This window comes from Corvus kubaryi, unplaced genomic scaffold (genome assembly GCF_017639235.1).
Source record: "Corvus kubaryi isolate FWS band 111438036 unplaced genomic scaffold, C.kubaryi_AGA036_p1.0 37398, whole genome shotgun sequence".
In the NCBI taxonomy this organism is placed as follows: Eukaryota; Metazoa; Chordata; class Aves; order Passeriformes; family Corvidae; genus Corvus; species Corvus kubaryi.
The window spans coordinates 27,645,582-27,661,916 of record NW_024581137.1 but is presented as its reverse complement, the minus strand read 5'-3'; the positions used below and the strand labels follow the sequence as shown (position 1 = coordinate 27,661,916).

The window sequence follows — 16,335 nt, the reverse complement described above, 5'->3', positions numbered from 1 at the left end:
TCTTTCCAGATAGGCATATAGTTGAGCATTTTGATCCTTAATACTTTTTGTGTCAACACTAACATGTGTTTTCATGTTTTTAACTCTTCGTACATCAAAAATAATATGTGCATCTTTTTAAAAAGTGATTACTTTTCTCCCCCACTCAACTGATTCTTATATACTTCTTCGTTTCTTGTTTTGGTCATTTTCTTTTTAAATTTATCTGCAGATAACTGCCCTGTTGAGTTAGAAATTTTTTTTCTTCTCCCTTACTTGCTAAGGCTGGACTCTTTGAAAAGTTGAAGAGGAGTTTCCCCCTGGCCAGCCTTAATTTTTGGGGGACTTTTCTGGCACAATTCCATTCCTCTGGTTTCCTTGGTCTGAATGAACAAAAGATTATGTTCTCTTTCATTTTCTGGAAAGGAAACATGATTTGCCACCCTGTCTGTTCCTTACAACTGTGTTCATCATTATTATTTTAAATCAAAAGTGGATTGTATTGTTATGTTTTAATGTTTGGTTTGATTTTTACCTTATCTGGGAGGGAATTCTTGGCTTTAAGGTGATTAAAGCCATGTGTCATTAAAATCACTGCCTCTTTTTCAGACACTCTCTTTGTGAAAAAGCTTTGGCTGTATACTTAGAAAGCAAGAACATACTTTTTCCTCTCTTCTATTTTGGTTTTTCAGCAGATTTGCTAGACATCCTTTAAAGAGGAATACAGCCAAAACAGCTGAGCCTCTTTGTGTATTAATGTACTTCATCTTCTCTACAGAAAGGAAAGTTTTCCAGCTAACCTGGTGAGCTGATAACATCATTGAACAGCACCTTTGCATCTGAGCATTAATTTACTTTGAAAGTAGGAGCATTTTTTCTAAGGAAGATAGTAAACATTTTTTTCCCTCAGCTAAGTACAAGGTGTTCAGCAAGAAGAGATGAGAGGCATGTTACAAATCCCAGTCTGTCTTTGCTGGAAACTTAGCCACATGGAAGTTGCATTTATTTGGATTTTTGGGTTGTAGGTTTGCAGGAATTAGAAATGGAGAAGGTCAATGAGATCATCAAATCTATTCTTCTTCTAGCACAGATAGATCAAATTTCAGGCAAGCAATGCAAAGTGATGATAAGTAAGACTGGAAGATCTATGGTGTCTGGTAGGCTGTTGCTCTCTGCACTGCTGATCCTTGCACGAGGAATGTTTTTGTAGCTGTCCTTCTGTGTTCCTGCCTTGAACAATAATCTGCTAGGTTTTGTGACACCAATCTGTATAAAAGCACAGGCACTTTGATGTATTACAGAAGCTTCATACTATGTTATCTACATGCCAGATGATACTCCTGGCCTCAGTTACTATCCAGCCACAGCCATCAATTCCTTGAGTGCTACAGTTTTTAGTGTGCCTCAGGCAAAACCTTTTTTTTTTGAAGGGATGAGTTGTAACAGAAGAACGGATGCTTTCTGAGATGATGAAGGCTTGAATACGGAGCCTTTTCAAACATGATGGTAGGTTCTCATAGATTCTTCACATAACTAAATCTCAGTGATTTTTTTCATCCACATACAAGGCAAGCAAACAAGTCTTCTGTCCTAGGTGTCAGGCATAGAGCATGCTGGTGTGCAGACAGTGATCTTCAAATTCCGTGGTCTTTGGAGAGATGTGTAGCTACAAAAGGCATTTAGATCTTAATAGGCAATTTTTAAAATAAGCATTAGCCATAAATAATAACATAAAAATTAACCATAAATAATAACATTAATTATGGCATTAGCCATAGATAATAACAATTTCAGGACTTCCCAGGTTTTTTGTCCTTCAGCCTCTTCTGACAGCTGACAGGAGTGTAACTAACTCCATTCACTGATTTATCATTTTGGCCCAGCTTTTCCCATAAAAGCCTCATGTGTAGTAATTATGCAACAGTCAGAGAATCATCCACTTTAAGAGAGGCATGCATTAGTGTGATTGACACAAATCTAATGTAAATGGTTTCCTTATACATCTGATGGTTTTGGATGCAAATAGCCCATCATCTTACCAAACTTTGATAATGTTGCTGATCTTAAATTTCAAGAGAATACAGAGGAAATGTTGCCCTTGGGATGTACATCAGAGAAAAGGAGTATGTTCTGTTCCATGACAAATCTAGATCTAATGGTCAGATATGTCGAGTTGTGTGAAACGTACTTCATGATTTTGCCCTCTTTGGGACGTAGATTAAATAGACACTTTCAATTGCATGAAATGCTACTTTTAATTATATAAATTTGGAAAAAATAATAAAAAATAATAAAACCAGAACATTTTGTTACCCAATACTGTGTAATTTACTAATAATTCAGTAAATTGTCTATCTTCCTCTTGAACATAAAGTGTTTTCTAAAAGAAGTGTAGAGAGTTTACTTTTTGGAAATAATGAAAATGAAAAAAAACAAGTACTAGAAGTCACACAACTGACCAAGACTGTGGTTGAATGTTACATTTCTCATACTACTTCTCTTCTTCTGCTCCTTTTACTTCATCTTCTATTATAGTCTTATATTATAAGTATTATATCATATTAGTAATATAATAGTCCTGTCTTATCCTTTAGCACACACCTCTCCAAACCTCCAGCGGATGCATCCCCTGTCAGCTGAACAGGGTTTCAGCGGGTTCTGAGCCTCATATTTTCCGACTGGCCAGCCAGTATGTGTGCTAACTGGGTAGTGGTAGGTCAGAGAGAACAGATCAGCAACTTCTGAGACAATAACTTACTGTTCTCAGAACAGTGCTGAATGCATAAGCATTCACATTGCGTAAAATCAATGTTGCTTGTGGTTCTAATGATTGATTGTTGCAGCAGGGAGGCCCTAGACTGAATGGACAAATATATGCAGCTTGCCTCTTGGAGATGGATTCTCCAAGATACAGCTACATTTGAGTGCATAGAGACAGAAAAGCCTGTATTGTCTGTGCTTACTCTGGGGCTGCAAACACAAAAACTCCAGACTTTCATATTTGGAGCTCTAAGAGATTGTCTGTGTTCAAGTAAAGTGGATATGTAAAACAAAACAGTATCTGGTATCTCATCTGAATCCTACTGAAGGTACAGTGAGAGAGAAAATGGAGGGAAAAATCCACTCTCATTTCAAGTTTGGAAAAATGCTGACGTAAAGAAAAACCTTTCTGAAGATTAATGAGATGAACTTCCTTTGTATTTTAGTATAAAATGTACCTTTTATTTTATGTGCATAAATTCATGCATGCTTGGGGTTTTTTGCATCAAAAGGTGAAGTCTTGGCTGGTGCACCTTGAGGAAACTGTATGTAACCCAGGACATCTGTGCTCCATGGAGGCCATACTGGCCTATGAAGAGAGGAAGGGAGAACAGTGAGGTTTTGACTATGTAGTCCAGGCTGAATTTACCACTTCACAAACCTGGTGGGTTTTAGATGTAGAAATGGCATCTGGTAGGCTGAATGAGGGCTTGACATCAGCCCTGAAGGATTGCCACAAGAAGTAGGTGTGGATACCTCCTTTTTGTTTAATTCAGAGAAAATAGCGTGAAAATGGTCCCATAAAAAGTTGTGATTAACATATTAAATCATTTTAATGCTGTACTAAATAAACTGCTATTAGCACCCACTGAAAAAAGAAACATGGCTTTTTCTTCCATTTCTGCTACCTCACAGGCATTTTTATCACATTTTGATTACTGGGGTTTTGTGGGATTATTCTGAACTGAGACAAAAGCTAAAAGCAAAGATACTGCCACAATGGTGTGCTAAGAACAGAGTACACATTCAGTATGTATACAAACACTACACCCATATATTTGTGTCAGGAAGCCAAAGCTTTTGGGCTTGTTTATGTCAAACCAAGCAGTTTATATCTATATTTAGTTTTAGTCCCATTTCAGAAGGATACCTTGATTTTTGCTTTGCCCTTTTTTACCTCAAACTTCTCCTGAATGTTTTTGTCCTGCTGTGCGCACTCCTTCTCTTTGTGAAAACTTTCAGTAGTTTTGATTTTCTTTTCCAACATAGAATATCTGCTGAAGGGAAATACAAAATAAGAAAGAGACTTTAAAGGGGTCGTGAATATCTGACAGAAGTGTCTAAACTTTCCCTGTAATAGAAAAGGCATTATATCTTTTTATTGATATTTCCATATATTTTTATATTTTCCTCCTTGGAATTACATGCAGTAGCTGAGATTGGGGTTTTCCCCCCATTAATATGAAACCTGAATATTTCCATAGTCACTTCGTATTACATAACGCTGCGTAGTCATCTATATCGTATTTTGTAATCATCCCCTTATTGCTTTGTCTATTTTTAAAATGTCTCTGATCTTTCCTAAGGGCTATTTTTAGTTTGCCAATAAATGTTCTCGTACAATTAGTACAATTTTTGCAAAGTCCGGTACATATCTCTATGGAGATGACCACCACGTAATTTTCAATTCCATTTAATGTGCATCTTCTTATCCATCCATTCCTCATACCCTGCCTAGCTGACCATCTGCAGCATTTGTGCTCACCTGGATTGTTGCTGTTTTGGAGACGGTTCAAATTTCTGTTTAAACCGGGATTTCTTCTGGCATCTCATGTCTAATACCAGAAAATTTGTATGTACAAGCCAGTTTTTATGGTGATTTAGTTCATGATGTAGGCAGAACTGATTTCTAGTAGATGGTACTGGAAACCATCTGGTTTTAGTGGGTTACCTAAATCTTTTCAGGTCACTGTGCTAAATGCTCTTTATTACCGAGCTGCTTGGAGAACTTTCCTCAGGTGAGCAAGAAAAAAATCATGACCATTTGTGCCAAAGATGTTCATGCCAGAGAAGTGTCAGCAAGCTTTCAAGCCCAGAAGGTGCATGTTTGAATCAGCTATATTTTGCATTCACAGTTTGTTCTGCCTTCAGTAATTCACAGTGTGTTTTGTTGTCCTTTCAGAGGCATGTGCCTCTCCAAAGCAAGTCACTCCTCTTCCTGTGGTGACTTTTTATAAGTGCATACAACAGAAATTTTGAATGTTTATTTAAACCAAAGTGCTCACTCTGTGTGTAACTTTTGTTCAGGTAAAACTAAGGTGGTGTCACGTGCTGTTGGTTTGAAAGAACAAACTTTCACCGGATTGGGATTGAAATAGGAAAGAATTCTTATTTTCCCTCTGACCTCCTGAGCCTCAGAAATAAAATGGGCTTTTAAGGTGGTGTTAAGATAAGAAGGAAAAAGGCTTGAGGAGTAAAATGAAACTCATTGTGGTCAAAGTAATGTCAGTTCCTGTGCAAAGACTGCATTGTTTGTATGGAGAGGTCTTGGCTTGATAGATGTGTTCTGCTGTAATAGCTCTATTAAAATTGTCTTCTATTACACTTGCTTCTGTATAAAAGCACTAATGCCTTGAGGTGCATCTAATCCTTTATAATAGGTTGTAGTAGTTATTAGTCATAAGTGACTAGGAATGAGGGGTGAGACCTGCTGATGACAGCTGCAGCTTTGTAATGGGTGGCATTTCTACCTTCTGAGTAGCTCCTACCTGGCACCATGACTCTTTGATGGTTCTTAGATCTCCAGTTGCAGAGCTTTTGCTTGGCTGTCATAGCTATGCCACAGCTGGGATAATGTCCAGAAACACTGTTTTGCCAACATTTGTGATGCTCACTTTCAGTGCTTTTATGAGTACTTGGAAAATACCCCTTGGCAGGTTAACCTTCGACTGACAGGTAATGACTGCTACAAATAAGAGTGCCTGCTTCATCTATTTCAGTGAATGAAAAGTTAAATGTTTCTTAGAAGTTTGGAGTTCTTTCCTACCTCATGTGTATATTATAAGGTTATCAATATATTTGAACATGTATGTGCATGTAGATATGCATACTCAAGAAATTGTATGATTTTAATGGGCATTACATTTATAATAACTGAAATATATTTTGCATAAATTAATCTATATATTCATTGCCTAGTCTGAAGGGGGGATATGAGCAGATCTCTAAGGTTAATCAGGAGTTTTCAGCAAAGATTTTTGTTCATTCATTAAAGTATTTTTTTCACACCACATACAGTGGAACTTTTCTTTTCTGGAAAGGTTTGGGCTTCAATGTAGAATTTCTGGTTAAAATAAGGACTCCTAAAAGATACAGCCAGGCATCCTGGCTGGCTTAATGCTTACAACCCTCAGTTTTGGGGGGCAAATTCTGGGGCTCAAGTCTTTGAAATAGGCAAAGCAGCAACTACAGCCTCATGTTTCCTGTCCTGTGTGATCACTGATATGATATTCCTCCTTGCTAAAAAAATGTTGATGTGGCTAGTTTTCTTTTCTAAAATAAGCACTTTCCAAGTAGTACCACACCATGATTTTACATGAACATGGAAGAGATACATTTGTGGTTTAGGACATTAAAATATAATGAGAAAGTGGACTTGGAATAAGTCATCCATGAAGCATAAGAGTTATAAAAAAGGCCCTGATGTAGAAGTTCATTGCAATGCAAACAATCCCTTTTCTTATGTTAAGGTGTTATATTACTCTAACCCGGGCTCTCCACCTAGCAGTGAGTGGTGCTCCTGCAGGACCAGCTGGCATAGATAAGACAGAGATCATGGAAGATTTAGGCTGTGCCCTTGGCATGCTGGTGTAAATTTTCAGCTCTTCAGAACACATGGATGATGAGGTGAGATAGTCTGTTCAGCAGTATGGAGATTGTTGTTTAGCTTCTTTTTCATGTGAATTGCATTGGAAACTGTTGCTTTCAAGAAAACTATGTTAAATCTTTTAATTTTAGCCTGTAGGGAATATCTATAAATTTTTGGTCCAGACAGGAGCTTTGGGGGTGCTTTGATGAATTCAATCATCTCTTGGTAGGAGTCTAGTCAGTGGCGTTAGTACAATTAAAGACTATCCACAATAAAATAAGGAACAAGAAGAAGAGAGTAGCTTATTATAAAGTATTATATTATAAATAAGCACTTGAGTGCTTATTTATCCTTTACAGGCTATAAATACTGAACCAGTAATATCTTCCTCCAAAGTTCCTCTGAAACTATTTCTAAATGAGGCAGTAGATGGTAACACAAAATCACCTGTGTCATGTACTACCCAAAAATAACCTTCTCTTCAAAATGTAGCAATAAATGTGAGTAAAATCCTGGTCCTACCAGATTACTATTTTGCTATCGAAACCAGTTCAAGCCCCACCATGTGAGATCATGGCATCCTATGGGTGAGAAGTGTGGAGGGATTCAACTTTGCAAGAAGTCTCAGTGGTTCCAGGACTTTCCAATGCTTTTTAGACATGCCTTGTTTTTCCACTGTCCTATGTTCTTTCTCTGTTTTTGGGTTTTTTTTTTTTTTTACTCAGTATTGTCTCCTGGCCCTTTTAAACCCTCTGCATCCCTACTAGTCTCCTTTATTCTATGTTTCAAAAGATGATTCCTGCTGTAGACATAAATATGCTCCAGCCTCATGCACTCTTTGTGGCTCTAACAGTCCAGTCTTTTTCTTCTGAATTCAGTGCCAGACAGATTACTAAAAGCTGATGCCTACCAGTGAAATACCTCTGTTTGTTAAGGTCAAGCAAGTTTTCCTTTTTTGTCATCTTTCTTTTAACACTTATTTGTGTTATTTTTCTTTTAACGGGTTTGTATTTCTTGGTGAAAACATTACACCGAAGTCGAGAGTTGGAATATTTATTACTATGAACCCTGGATGTGCAGGTCAGACAGAACTACATGAGAACCTCAGGTTCCCCATTCATACTTAAATATGACAAAATTAAAACTGGTCATTTATTTCAGCAGTATATTTCTGAAAGGGGAACAAAAGAAATATTTATGGTTTTCAGTAGTAAGAAAGAGTTCTGAGGAACAAGCTTGCTGCTTTGTAGCTGGCCTGAACACAGAATTCAAGATCTCTTCTTTGCTAGTATGTAACTTAAGAAATGATTTTAAATGAGGGCATTGTTTAGCAATAGCGTTATTACTTCATGTTATTTTAAAAATGAGATTGAATGAGATTTTTCTACTTTGTGTCATTAAAATTTTGTTCTAAAAATTCGAGCAGTTACATTTAGCAAAGAAACAGTAAAACCTCTAAAGGCAACCAAGCCTTCATCTAAAAGCACTAAAGCTCTCCAAAGATAATCTAACTGCTTTTAAAAAGGATGGCAGTTTTAGCCGTGGTTGTGTTGCACTTGACTTCCAGACCCTGTACAGCTGCTGGCTGTGCCTCCAGGGCTCGGGGCAAGTGACACCACTGCAGCCTGTGCCTTCTCTGAGTTCGGGCAGTACCTGTCTGTGTTTCTCAGATGCCTCTTTCGTGCAGTAGTGTTATGGAATACTAACAATCACCAGTGCCTAATTAGCTCATTTTGCTTTGAACTAGGGTCCTTGTCGGCTTTGATTGACACTCTTAATTGTGACTCTCTTGAGTTCTGTTTTTAAAAATGTTTGCACACATCAGACATTTGATTTAACTGACTTATTCTTACCATGCTTAAATACTAATCTGTGTATTTGGATTATGGGGTTTGTTTTCTTCCCTAGAACCTGTGCTGTGGTCGTCCCTGATACTGAACTGGTCTCTGAAATTATGTTGGCTGCTGAAGGGTTTATTGATGCATGTCTGTTAGCCAGGAAGTTCATCACCTTGTAACCTCTCTGCAGGGAGCTGCTCCCTGAACAGGTGAGGGTTCTTTGGGCTTTTGGATTTAATACATATCCATCAACACACACTCCATACCAGTGCAGCTGAATACTGTGTAATAGGAGGCATTTATGTATATTGTCTTATCTTGTATTTTAAAGACACTTTAAATCACATGTCTGTCCTTAATAAACTGTCAGACATAAATTTGGAAAAAAGTGTCCTTTCTTCTTACCTTGGGATGTTTGTAATGTGTTAGTTTTGCATTAAATAATTGTATATCACCACTTCATACCTGGGATGACTGACTACATTGTGCTGCTGTGTAACTCCCATGTAAATAACTATCTTTTGGAGAAGAGAATAACAGGGTAGAAATTATTTTGAAAAATAGATGGCATATTGTAACTGAACGAACATTTCTTTAAACTTCCCCCGGTAAGTACAGTGGAAAACTGTTTGGAAAAAAAAAGGGTGAGAAAAAGCATTTCTAAATAATGTAATTATTACATTAGAAAGAATCTGTATTTAGGAATATTATCTTAAAAATGTAAAACCTAGAAGTTGCATGACTTCTTCCCTGTATATATGCTGTTTGAATAATTTCCAACTGTATAATTTTTCACAAGACATTTTTAATATTCATTTTTATCAGTGGAATAAGAACTTGGAGAACCCTCGAACCTTAAGCTGTAAACTCAAATAGCAGGCAGGGCCATTATGAAATAAAAAAACCCTTTATTTTCATGCCTGCATAATTTTGAAATTATCCCTAAACATCCTGAGGATTTCCTGACACATTCTTGCAATTTTCTAGAGATAATGAAATTAAACCACGCATATCTAAATATCATTAATATTGTTTGCTTCACTAGAACAAGGATTCCTTGAGTCTAATGATTACTTTGTCCCAGAGGCACATTCTGAACTGAGAAAAGTAATTTATACCATTGTTTGCCACTTCAGTATTAATCATAGTAACAATAGTAATATTAACATTAGTGTTTGAAGCAAAATCTAGAGTGTTCTTGTTTGTTTACTTTTTAACTCTCATTTGGTTTACTTTTAATGGCAATGGGAGAAATCAAATACCTCTGGGAAAAAATTCTGGGCTTCTGCATAAAATATACAGCAGCTCAGAGAGTTCTGAGAGTATTTCTCCTGTGTTGGGACTTTTAGAAATTTAAATATACCTTTGGGGCACTAGGATCCTAGCCTATGGAACCTGCTGCAGAACAGGGTTATCAGGGCTTTCAAGTCCATATGTTGTGAAGGAAGGCACTTCTGGTCCTGTCATGCCATGGCAAATAAAGTCCTTTTACACTGGGCAATCCACAAATCAGGCTGCTTTTAAGATGCATATCCTGCTCTTTAACACCTTTTCAGACAGAAAAACAACACAGAAATTTTTCTGAAAAAAAAAAAAAACACTTCCCTAAATCTAACCAAAATCTTATTAAGCACAATATATACCTGAATTTCCTGGTTTCATTATCAAATCTGTTTAACTTCTTTGCCTAGATGTACCATTTCTAAAATGTGGAGACTCCTTTTCAGTGCAGATAATTGGCATCTTTATTACCTCAGAATTTTTTTCTTACTTATCATGAACTGCCCTGAATTTGAACATTACTTTTTTGAAGTATTATTCTTTGTGATGTATTTAATGCATTTGATTCACACTTACAGAGTTACTGCTGTCATGGAAGAGGATAGAGGCATGGCATCTGTCAACTTAAAATGGTGTATTTGTAAGTTGTGAATTTGCTTCCAGTTTTGTTGTTGTTTTTGGGTTGTTGGTTAGTTTTTTTTGGGGGGGGGGTGAGGGGTGGAATTGATAATACTAATAGGCTGTATTTATATTGAATTCCTAGGTGTGGCTGCAGAATATGCTTTCAAACTTTACCCAGCTGGTAGCCAGTTAAGAATAGGGAACCAAATGGTGGAATATAGAAGATTAAATAGATATACAGATATATATCTTTCACCCTTTTATTTTTTTTAGTCAAACTCTACTACTGACTGAAAGCCACTGGAAGACTACAGGTGAATAAAAATGTCTTGTTTTACTCTGTTTGTAAAATGATTGTTTTCTTCATAAGCACATTACCACTTAGTTTTATTTCATGTGCTCACATGACTATTTAAAATGCTTTTGTAGGGCTTTTATGACTGGGCACTTCATGCTATCAAGTGTTTTCATAATTGCTGGGTCCCTGAAAAAAGAAGACAAGAACAGACCTGAGGACTGGGTAAAATCTGTTTCTGGTGTTTTGCCTTTGAGTAAAAACAGAATCCTTAAAAAAAAAGGATTTGATGCTCTTGTGATATATTGTTTACCCTCCTTTTCCATGTGCTTTTGTGAGTCTTAAGAGACTTCAATTTGCATAAAATAGTGACAGATGATATCCCAATTTTCACAGGCCTGATCAGTGACCTGTTTCCAGCTCTGGATGTTCCGAGGATGAGGAACCTACAGTTTTGAGCAGATGGTTAAACAATCTACCCTGGAGCTGTGGAGCTGTACTTGCAGTCAAAAGAGAACTTTATTCTCAAAGTAAAAGAATTCATTGTCTTTAATTACTCCCCTTAAGATTTTTGATCAAAATAATTTCTAGTGGGTTGGTTGTATTAGACATGAAGATTATTTTTGAGTATGTTACAGTATTGATAAAGTGTCTCTCAGTGACTCAGTATTTCAAAGGCATTTCATCATGGCAGTGATGCTCCTCAGTATGATAAATATACCCATAAGGATACGTGTATCCTGTTCAGGAAAGCTGTGTGCAGTGTCAGTCTAGAGTGATGAATGTGTTTGTTTGTATACAGTAACAAGAATTTGTACTTAGTAGCAAATCCATTGTTGGTCAGATATTTATAGTGAGGTAAGAAGAGTAAAGGAAAAAAAACATATATATAAGAAGGTGTGGGTTTGGAATGTGTGTGGCTGTAAGTGACTTTTGTGTGCTCTGGCTTTTATGAATAATATAATGCACGTTGTGCTATATACATTAAAAACATGCATGGACAGATATGCATGCATGTACACTCAAAAGAATTAGTTGCCCATAAGCTAAATTTGGGCACTAATTTAGTTTAATTACAGACAGGGTGATAAAGTGAAACACAGAAACACCAGTTATTATACAGACCAAATAAAAAGTGCACATATTCCCACCTTTCTTCAAGGAAATCCTCATCTGCTGTATGTGACAGCACACTCCTTACCTCTTTAGGGTATGTTGGAAATAACCAAGCTGGCTGAATGTGACTGATCAGAAGATTTACAAAGGATTTGTGCTCGTCTATCTTGCTGTGTTATCCTGACAGAAGGGTGAAAGACAATAAGGTATGCCTTGGGTATTATGAACTTTACAATCAGCCTTCTGTAGAGTATTTTGTTTCCTGCTAGCTGGGTAAATCAGAAGAAAAGCACTGGGGATCATGAGCTTGTTCCTGTTAGACTTTGGAAAATCAGAGTGAATACTCTTCACTAAAACAGAAATCCACAAGCAGCCGAGCTATCTCCATTCTGTGACTCACAACTATTTCTTTGGAAGCAATGTATTACTTTAGGAGACTGAGTTTGTATTTTTCTGAATTATAGATGTACAACTGATTGTAGAATTCACTCTGCTAAAGCAATGGCAAAATTGTGATAACTGTTCTGTATCCCTGGGTTTTCACAGTCCTGCTGGACTGTGTGGCTGTCTGGCAGAATAGGATTTGTTCTCACTTGCTGAGGTAACTGCTTTCATTCCTTTGCTCCAATTCTCTTACCATTTTCTGAGAGACAGTGTTGCTTGATGCAACACCAGCTTCTTTGAGGCAATTCTGCCAAGAAGGTGCAAGCTTATTTTTTCCTATTAAAGGGAATAAAAAGGTAAAGGGAGGAGAACTTTTTTGTGAATAATTCTGTCTCTGTGATAAGAACTGCAACAGGAGAGGAAAGGTGCTCACTGTGTGTCCCTTCGGCGTGGTAGGATGCTCACCAGGAGGAGCAACCAGTGTGTCACTCTGTGTTTGTTGCTGGAATTGCAGGGAATGGAAAGGGTAGGGTACCTGCCTGCCTGTGGAACATGTTTTCCATCTCACATTATAAAGAAACTGCCATGGTCCTTGCATAAAACATTCTTCATGTTGCCTTTGCCTGAAGCTGCAGGGTAATAACACGCTGCTGAGGCCACTCGGTCAGCCACATGATGTGCAATGGAAAGCTCAAATGTTGCAAGAAAATTCTACATTTTATGTGTTGTTTGCATGTCCCAAAGGACAGTTAATCATGGCATGAAGTAATGATCATTCAATCTGACAGATAGACTAAGTAATACTTTGTTCTGGGAGGAGAAGCAGGATGTTTTAATTAGGCTTCTAGACAGACATTAAGGAATTTATCGCCAAAACACAGACAAATAATTCTAATACATAATGCTTGCCTATTTCTGCTACTAAATGTTGGCAGCTGCATAGATTTTCTTCTCCATTTAACACTTTCTATTAGAATTGAGTGCAGAATATGGCTGTTTCAGACTGGGAGTATCCTTTCCTATCCTTAGGCTTAATGGAAATTTGGGACTAAACTAGCACAGAGGCAAGGGTAAATCAATGTAAACCGTTGGCTGAGTGGGAGGATTTACAGTTAGAGGTCCAGTTCAGGAAAAAGTCAAGAATTTCTACTATTTGAAAATAGTATCACTGACATGCACCCTGTTCCTTCTCTTCAGGTTCTGAAAGTTCTTCATCACATGTACGTGCACACAAAAAAAATGCCAATTTGTAATGAACTTAATGCAGAAGTTCTGACAGCTGATGAACTGTGTGGTTTTATACACCAGGAAACCAGAGAGTGGAAAGATGGCAAGAGACATGTGTTCTTGCTAGGATGTCATTTTCCATCCAAAATGGACAATACCAGAATTCAGAGAACGTGTAAGAGATAGAATTCTTCTGTTTTTCTGAGTTTTGATGCAATGAAATGTGTATGCAGAGCACTGGTGGTTCTGGAAAGACTGGAGGGCAGGGCAGGATGCTGGTAGACAGAAAGTATTAGCCTGAACAATGTTGATCCAGCTGCCTTAAAGGGCCAGTTATTTTCTTCCCAGATGGTGCCTCCCTTATCTCACCCATATCATTAAGACTTATGGCACAATCCTGTAATCAAAACAGGAATAGGTCATTATTACATAAAATGCAGTCATTTTGCTGTATTGAGTGTTCGCTGGATTTTTTTTGTTATTTTTGCCACCTAATAAAAAAGCAAAGGAAGAAAACATGGGCTTGATGTTACAAAAGCTTCTTTTTTTACTGATGTGTCATCTTCTGAAGTTTTAATTGCAATGCAGTGTTGTTGTTTAAGCACTTAAGTAATAAGATTCTATTGAAATATAATTTGCAGGTCTCCTGTCATCTTCTCTGAGAGGATGACCCAATATTACCCAGGAGGGGCCAAAAAGGTTTGGTTTAAACAGGTATATAGATCCTATAAATCCTATAGATCCTATAGATCCTATGTAGAATGTAGTCCCTTAACACTGTTATGGATGTTAACAAGGTGAGCCATTACAATTACAGTGGCTTCCCCTCTCCCTGTTTTCCCATTTTCTTCTTCTTCTATTTTTCTGGAGGCAGTTTTGCAGTATGCATTCCCTTTTTCTTTTATTCTTATCTTTCGTCTGGTTTTCACTATTGCTAAATAATATTTTAGTACCTAATTAACACTTTATGCCTTGCCTATTTGGCACAACAAAAAGCCTTAAATTAGCCTACGAATACTGTAATGGTGACTGCGCCTCCTAGATGTGAGCTGATGTAATTTGAGATATTAATCATAAGATTATTGAAGCTGGTATTTGGAAAGTCTTGATAAAATAGTTTTAAGATTCCATTATTGAAGTCCTTGCATAACTATACTATGGAAAGCAAGTGTAGGAAATCTAAATCAGTCAGCTTAAGCACAGGAGGATACAGAGCCCTTCTTTCCTTCTTAATTATGCAGCTAAACCAATTTTGTGGACTCTCTGAAATGCTGTAATAAAATGAAATCCAAATCTAAAATCTGAATGTAACCTTTGGAAAGTGATTGGAGTTTTGAGCTTTCCTTTTCTTAGAAGCTTAAACCCTAGTAACCCTCTGGTTACTCAGCAAGGTGACTGCCAGGGTGAACCACATAATCTAACTTTTTCTGAGGAACAGAAAGTGGCTTTCTCAAGAAGGATTTTGGAGCACTTAAGTTTAGGTCCTGCTCTGAATCATTTTCTGATTATTTCCATTGGCCTTGAGAGAGATTTTTCCTCCTCTGCTTTTACCTGCTTTCAGGAGAACTCACATTGGTGAAGCAGGCTAGTCACCTTTTAAATTAGTTAAACTCTAAAAAACCCATACAAGGTCAAGTAAAACCTTTTGAATTTGTCGTCCTCTGTATTTCTGGTAAAAAATTCTAGGCATGTTCAAACAGAGTTTGTTTATCATTGTTCAAGAAATAGTGTGTGCATTGTGTTGCACTCTGTGGGGCTGTAATAAACACAATTGCCCTCATTGTGTTCCTGTTAAACCTGTTATCTTGGCTTTCCTTTGCTGAAAAGTTTACTGATGATTTCTAGGTTCTGACCCTTACAAACAATTAATGTGTGCCTATGACTCTGTCAATGTGGCTGCTGTTTGAGGTACACATTTAAAAGCTGCTGCCCCAGCTACTATATCCAGAGCTGGTATTCTTCACCTGAACACCCAGGACCTGGGATGGAACCCATGAGTATCTGATGATATTGGTTGGCATTTTTAACATCCTTCTTGCAGATTAATTGCAACAAACTCCATTATATATATATTAAGTCTTCCTTATAATTTTTATTCTGTTAATGTATTATTTATTTGGTGCCTACATATATTCTCAAATAGGCATTTTTGAGAATTTTGCTGGTTAAATGGTTTTTTTTCCTCTCTTACATATACTGCTTAATCAGAGCAGTAGTGTGGAGGGTTGACCCTGACTGAATGCCAGGTGCCGACCAAGCCATTATTACTCCTCCTCCTCAGCTGGACAGTGGAGAGAAAAATATGATGAAAGACTCTGGGTCAAGATAAGGACAAGGAAATCAAATACTCAGCACACTCTCATGGGCACAACAGACAACTTGGGGAAATTATTTTTATTTATTACCAGTCAAATCAGAATAGGGTAGTGGGAAAAAAACCCCCCAGTGTTAAAGATACCTTCCTTCCACTCCTACCTCCTTCCCAGTTCAACTTCACTCCCAGTTTTCTCTACCTCTTCCCCCCATTAGCTCAGGGGGATGGGAAATGGGGTTGCAGTCTGCTCATCCTAGTCTCTGCTCCTTCTTCCCTCTCAGGGGAAGTACTCCTCACACTCTTCCCCTCCCTGCTCCATCACAGTCCCTCCCATGGCAGACAGGCCTCCATGAACTTCTCCAACTTGAGTCCTTCCCTCGGGCTGCAGTTCTTCATAAACTGCTCCAGTGTGTGTCCCCCATGGGGTTACAAGTCTTGCCAGCAAACCTGCTCCAGCATGGGCTCCTCTCTACACAGGTTCACAGGTCCTCCCAGGAGCCTGCCCAAGCACAGTCTTCACACAGGATTTCAGCCTTCTTTGGGCATCTACCTACTTTTGTGTGAGGTACCTTTTTTCCATAATAAGAGAAACTCAGGCTCCAAGTCCATGTAAATAATTGAAAATAATGTCCACAGCAACTGTACACCACAA

General features: G+C 37.7%; 1 protein-coding gene across 1 annotated transcript in view; it reads left to right on the top strand.

The window, feature by feature from the left end:
- Nucleotides 1-4,027: 4,027 nt before the first annotated feature.
- Nucleotides 4,028-16,335, top strand: part of DNAH11 (dynein axonemal heavy chain 11) — a 101,683-nt gene continuing 89,375 nt past the window's right edge. Inside the window, 12 exon segments of the mRNA XM_042044477.1 lie at nt 4,028-4,762; nt 4,764-4,838; nt 5,538-5,676; nt 5,679-5,694; nt 6,489-6,645; nt 6,757-6,798; nt 6,800-6,902; nt 7,610-7,715; nt 8,516-8,654; nt 10,777-10,808; nt 10,810-10,883; nt 10,982-11,093. Of these exon segments, the coding sequence (XP_041900411.1) occupies nt 4,718-4,762; nt 4,764-4,838; nt 5,538-5,676; nt 5,679-5,694; nt 6,489-6,645; nt 6,757-6,798; nt 6,800-6,902; nt 7,610-7,715; nt 8,516-8,654; nt 10,777-10,808; nt 10,810-10,883; nt 10,982-11,093 (1,040 nt within the window). The 5' untranslated portion in view covers nt 4,028-4,717.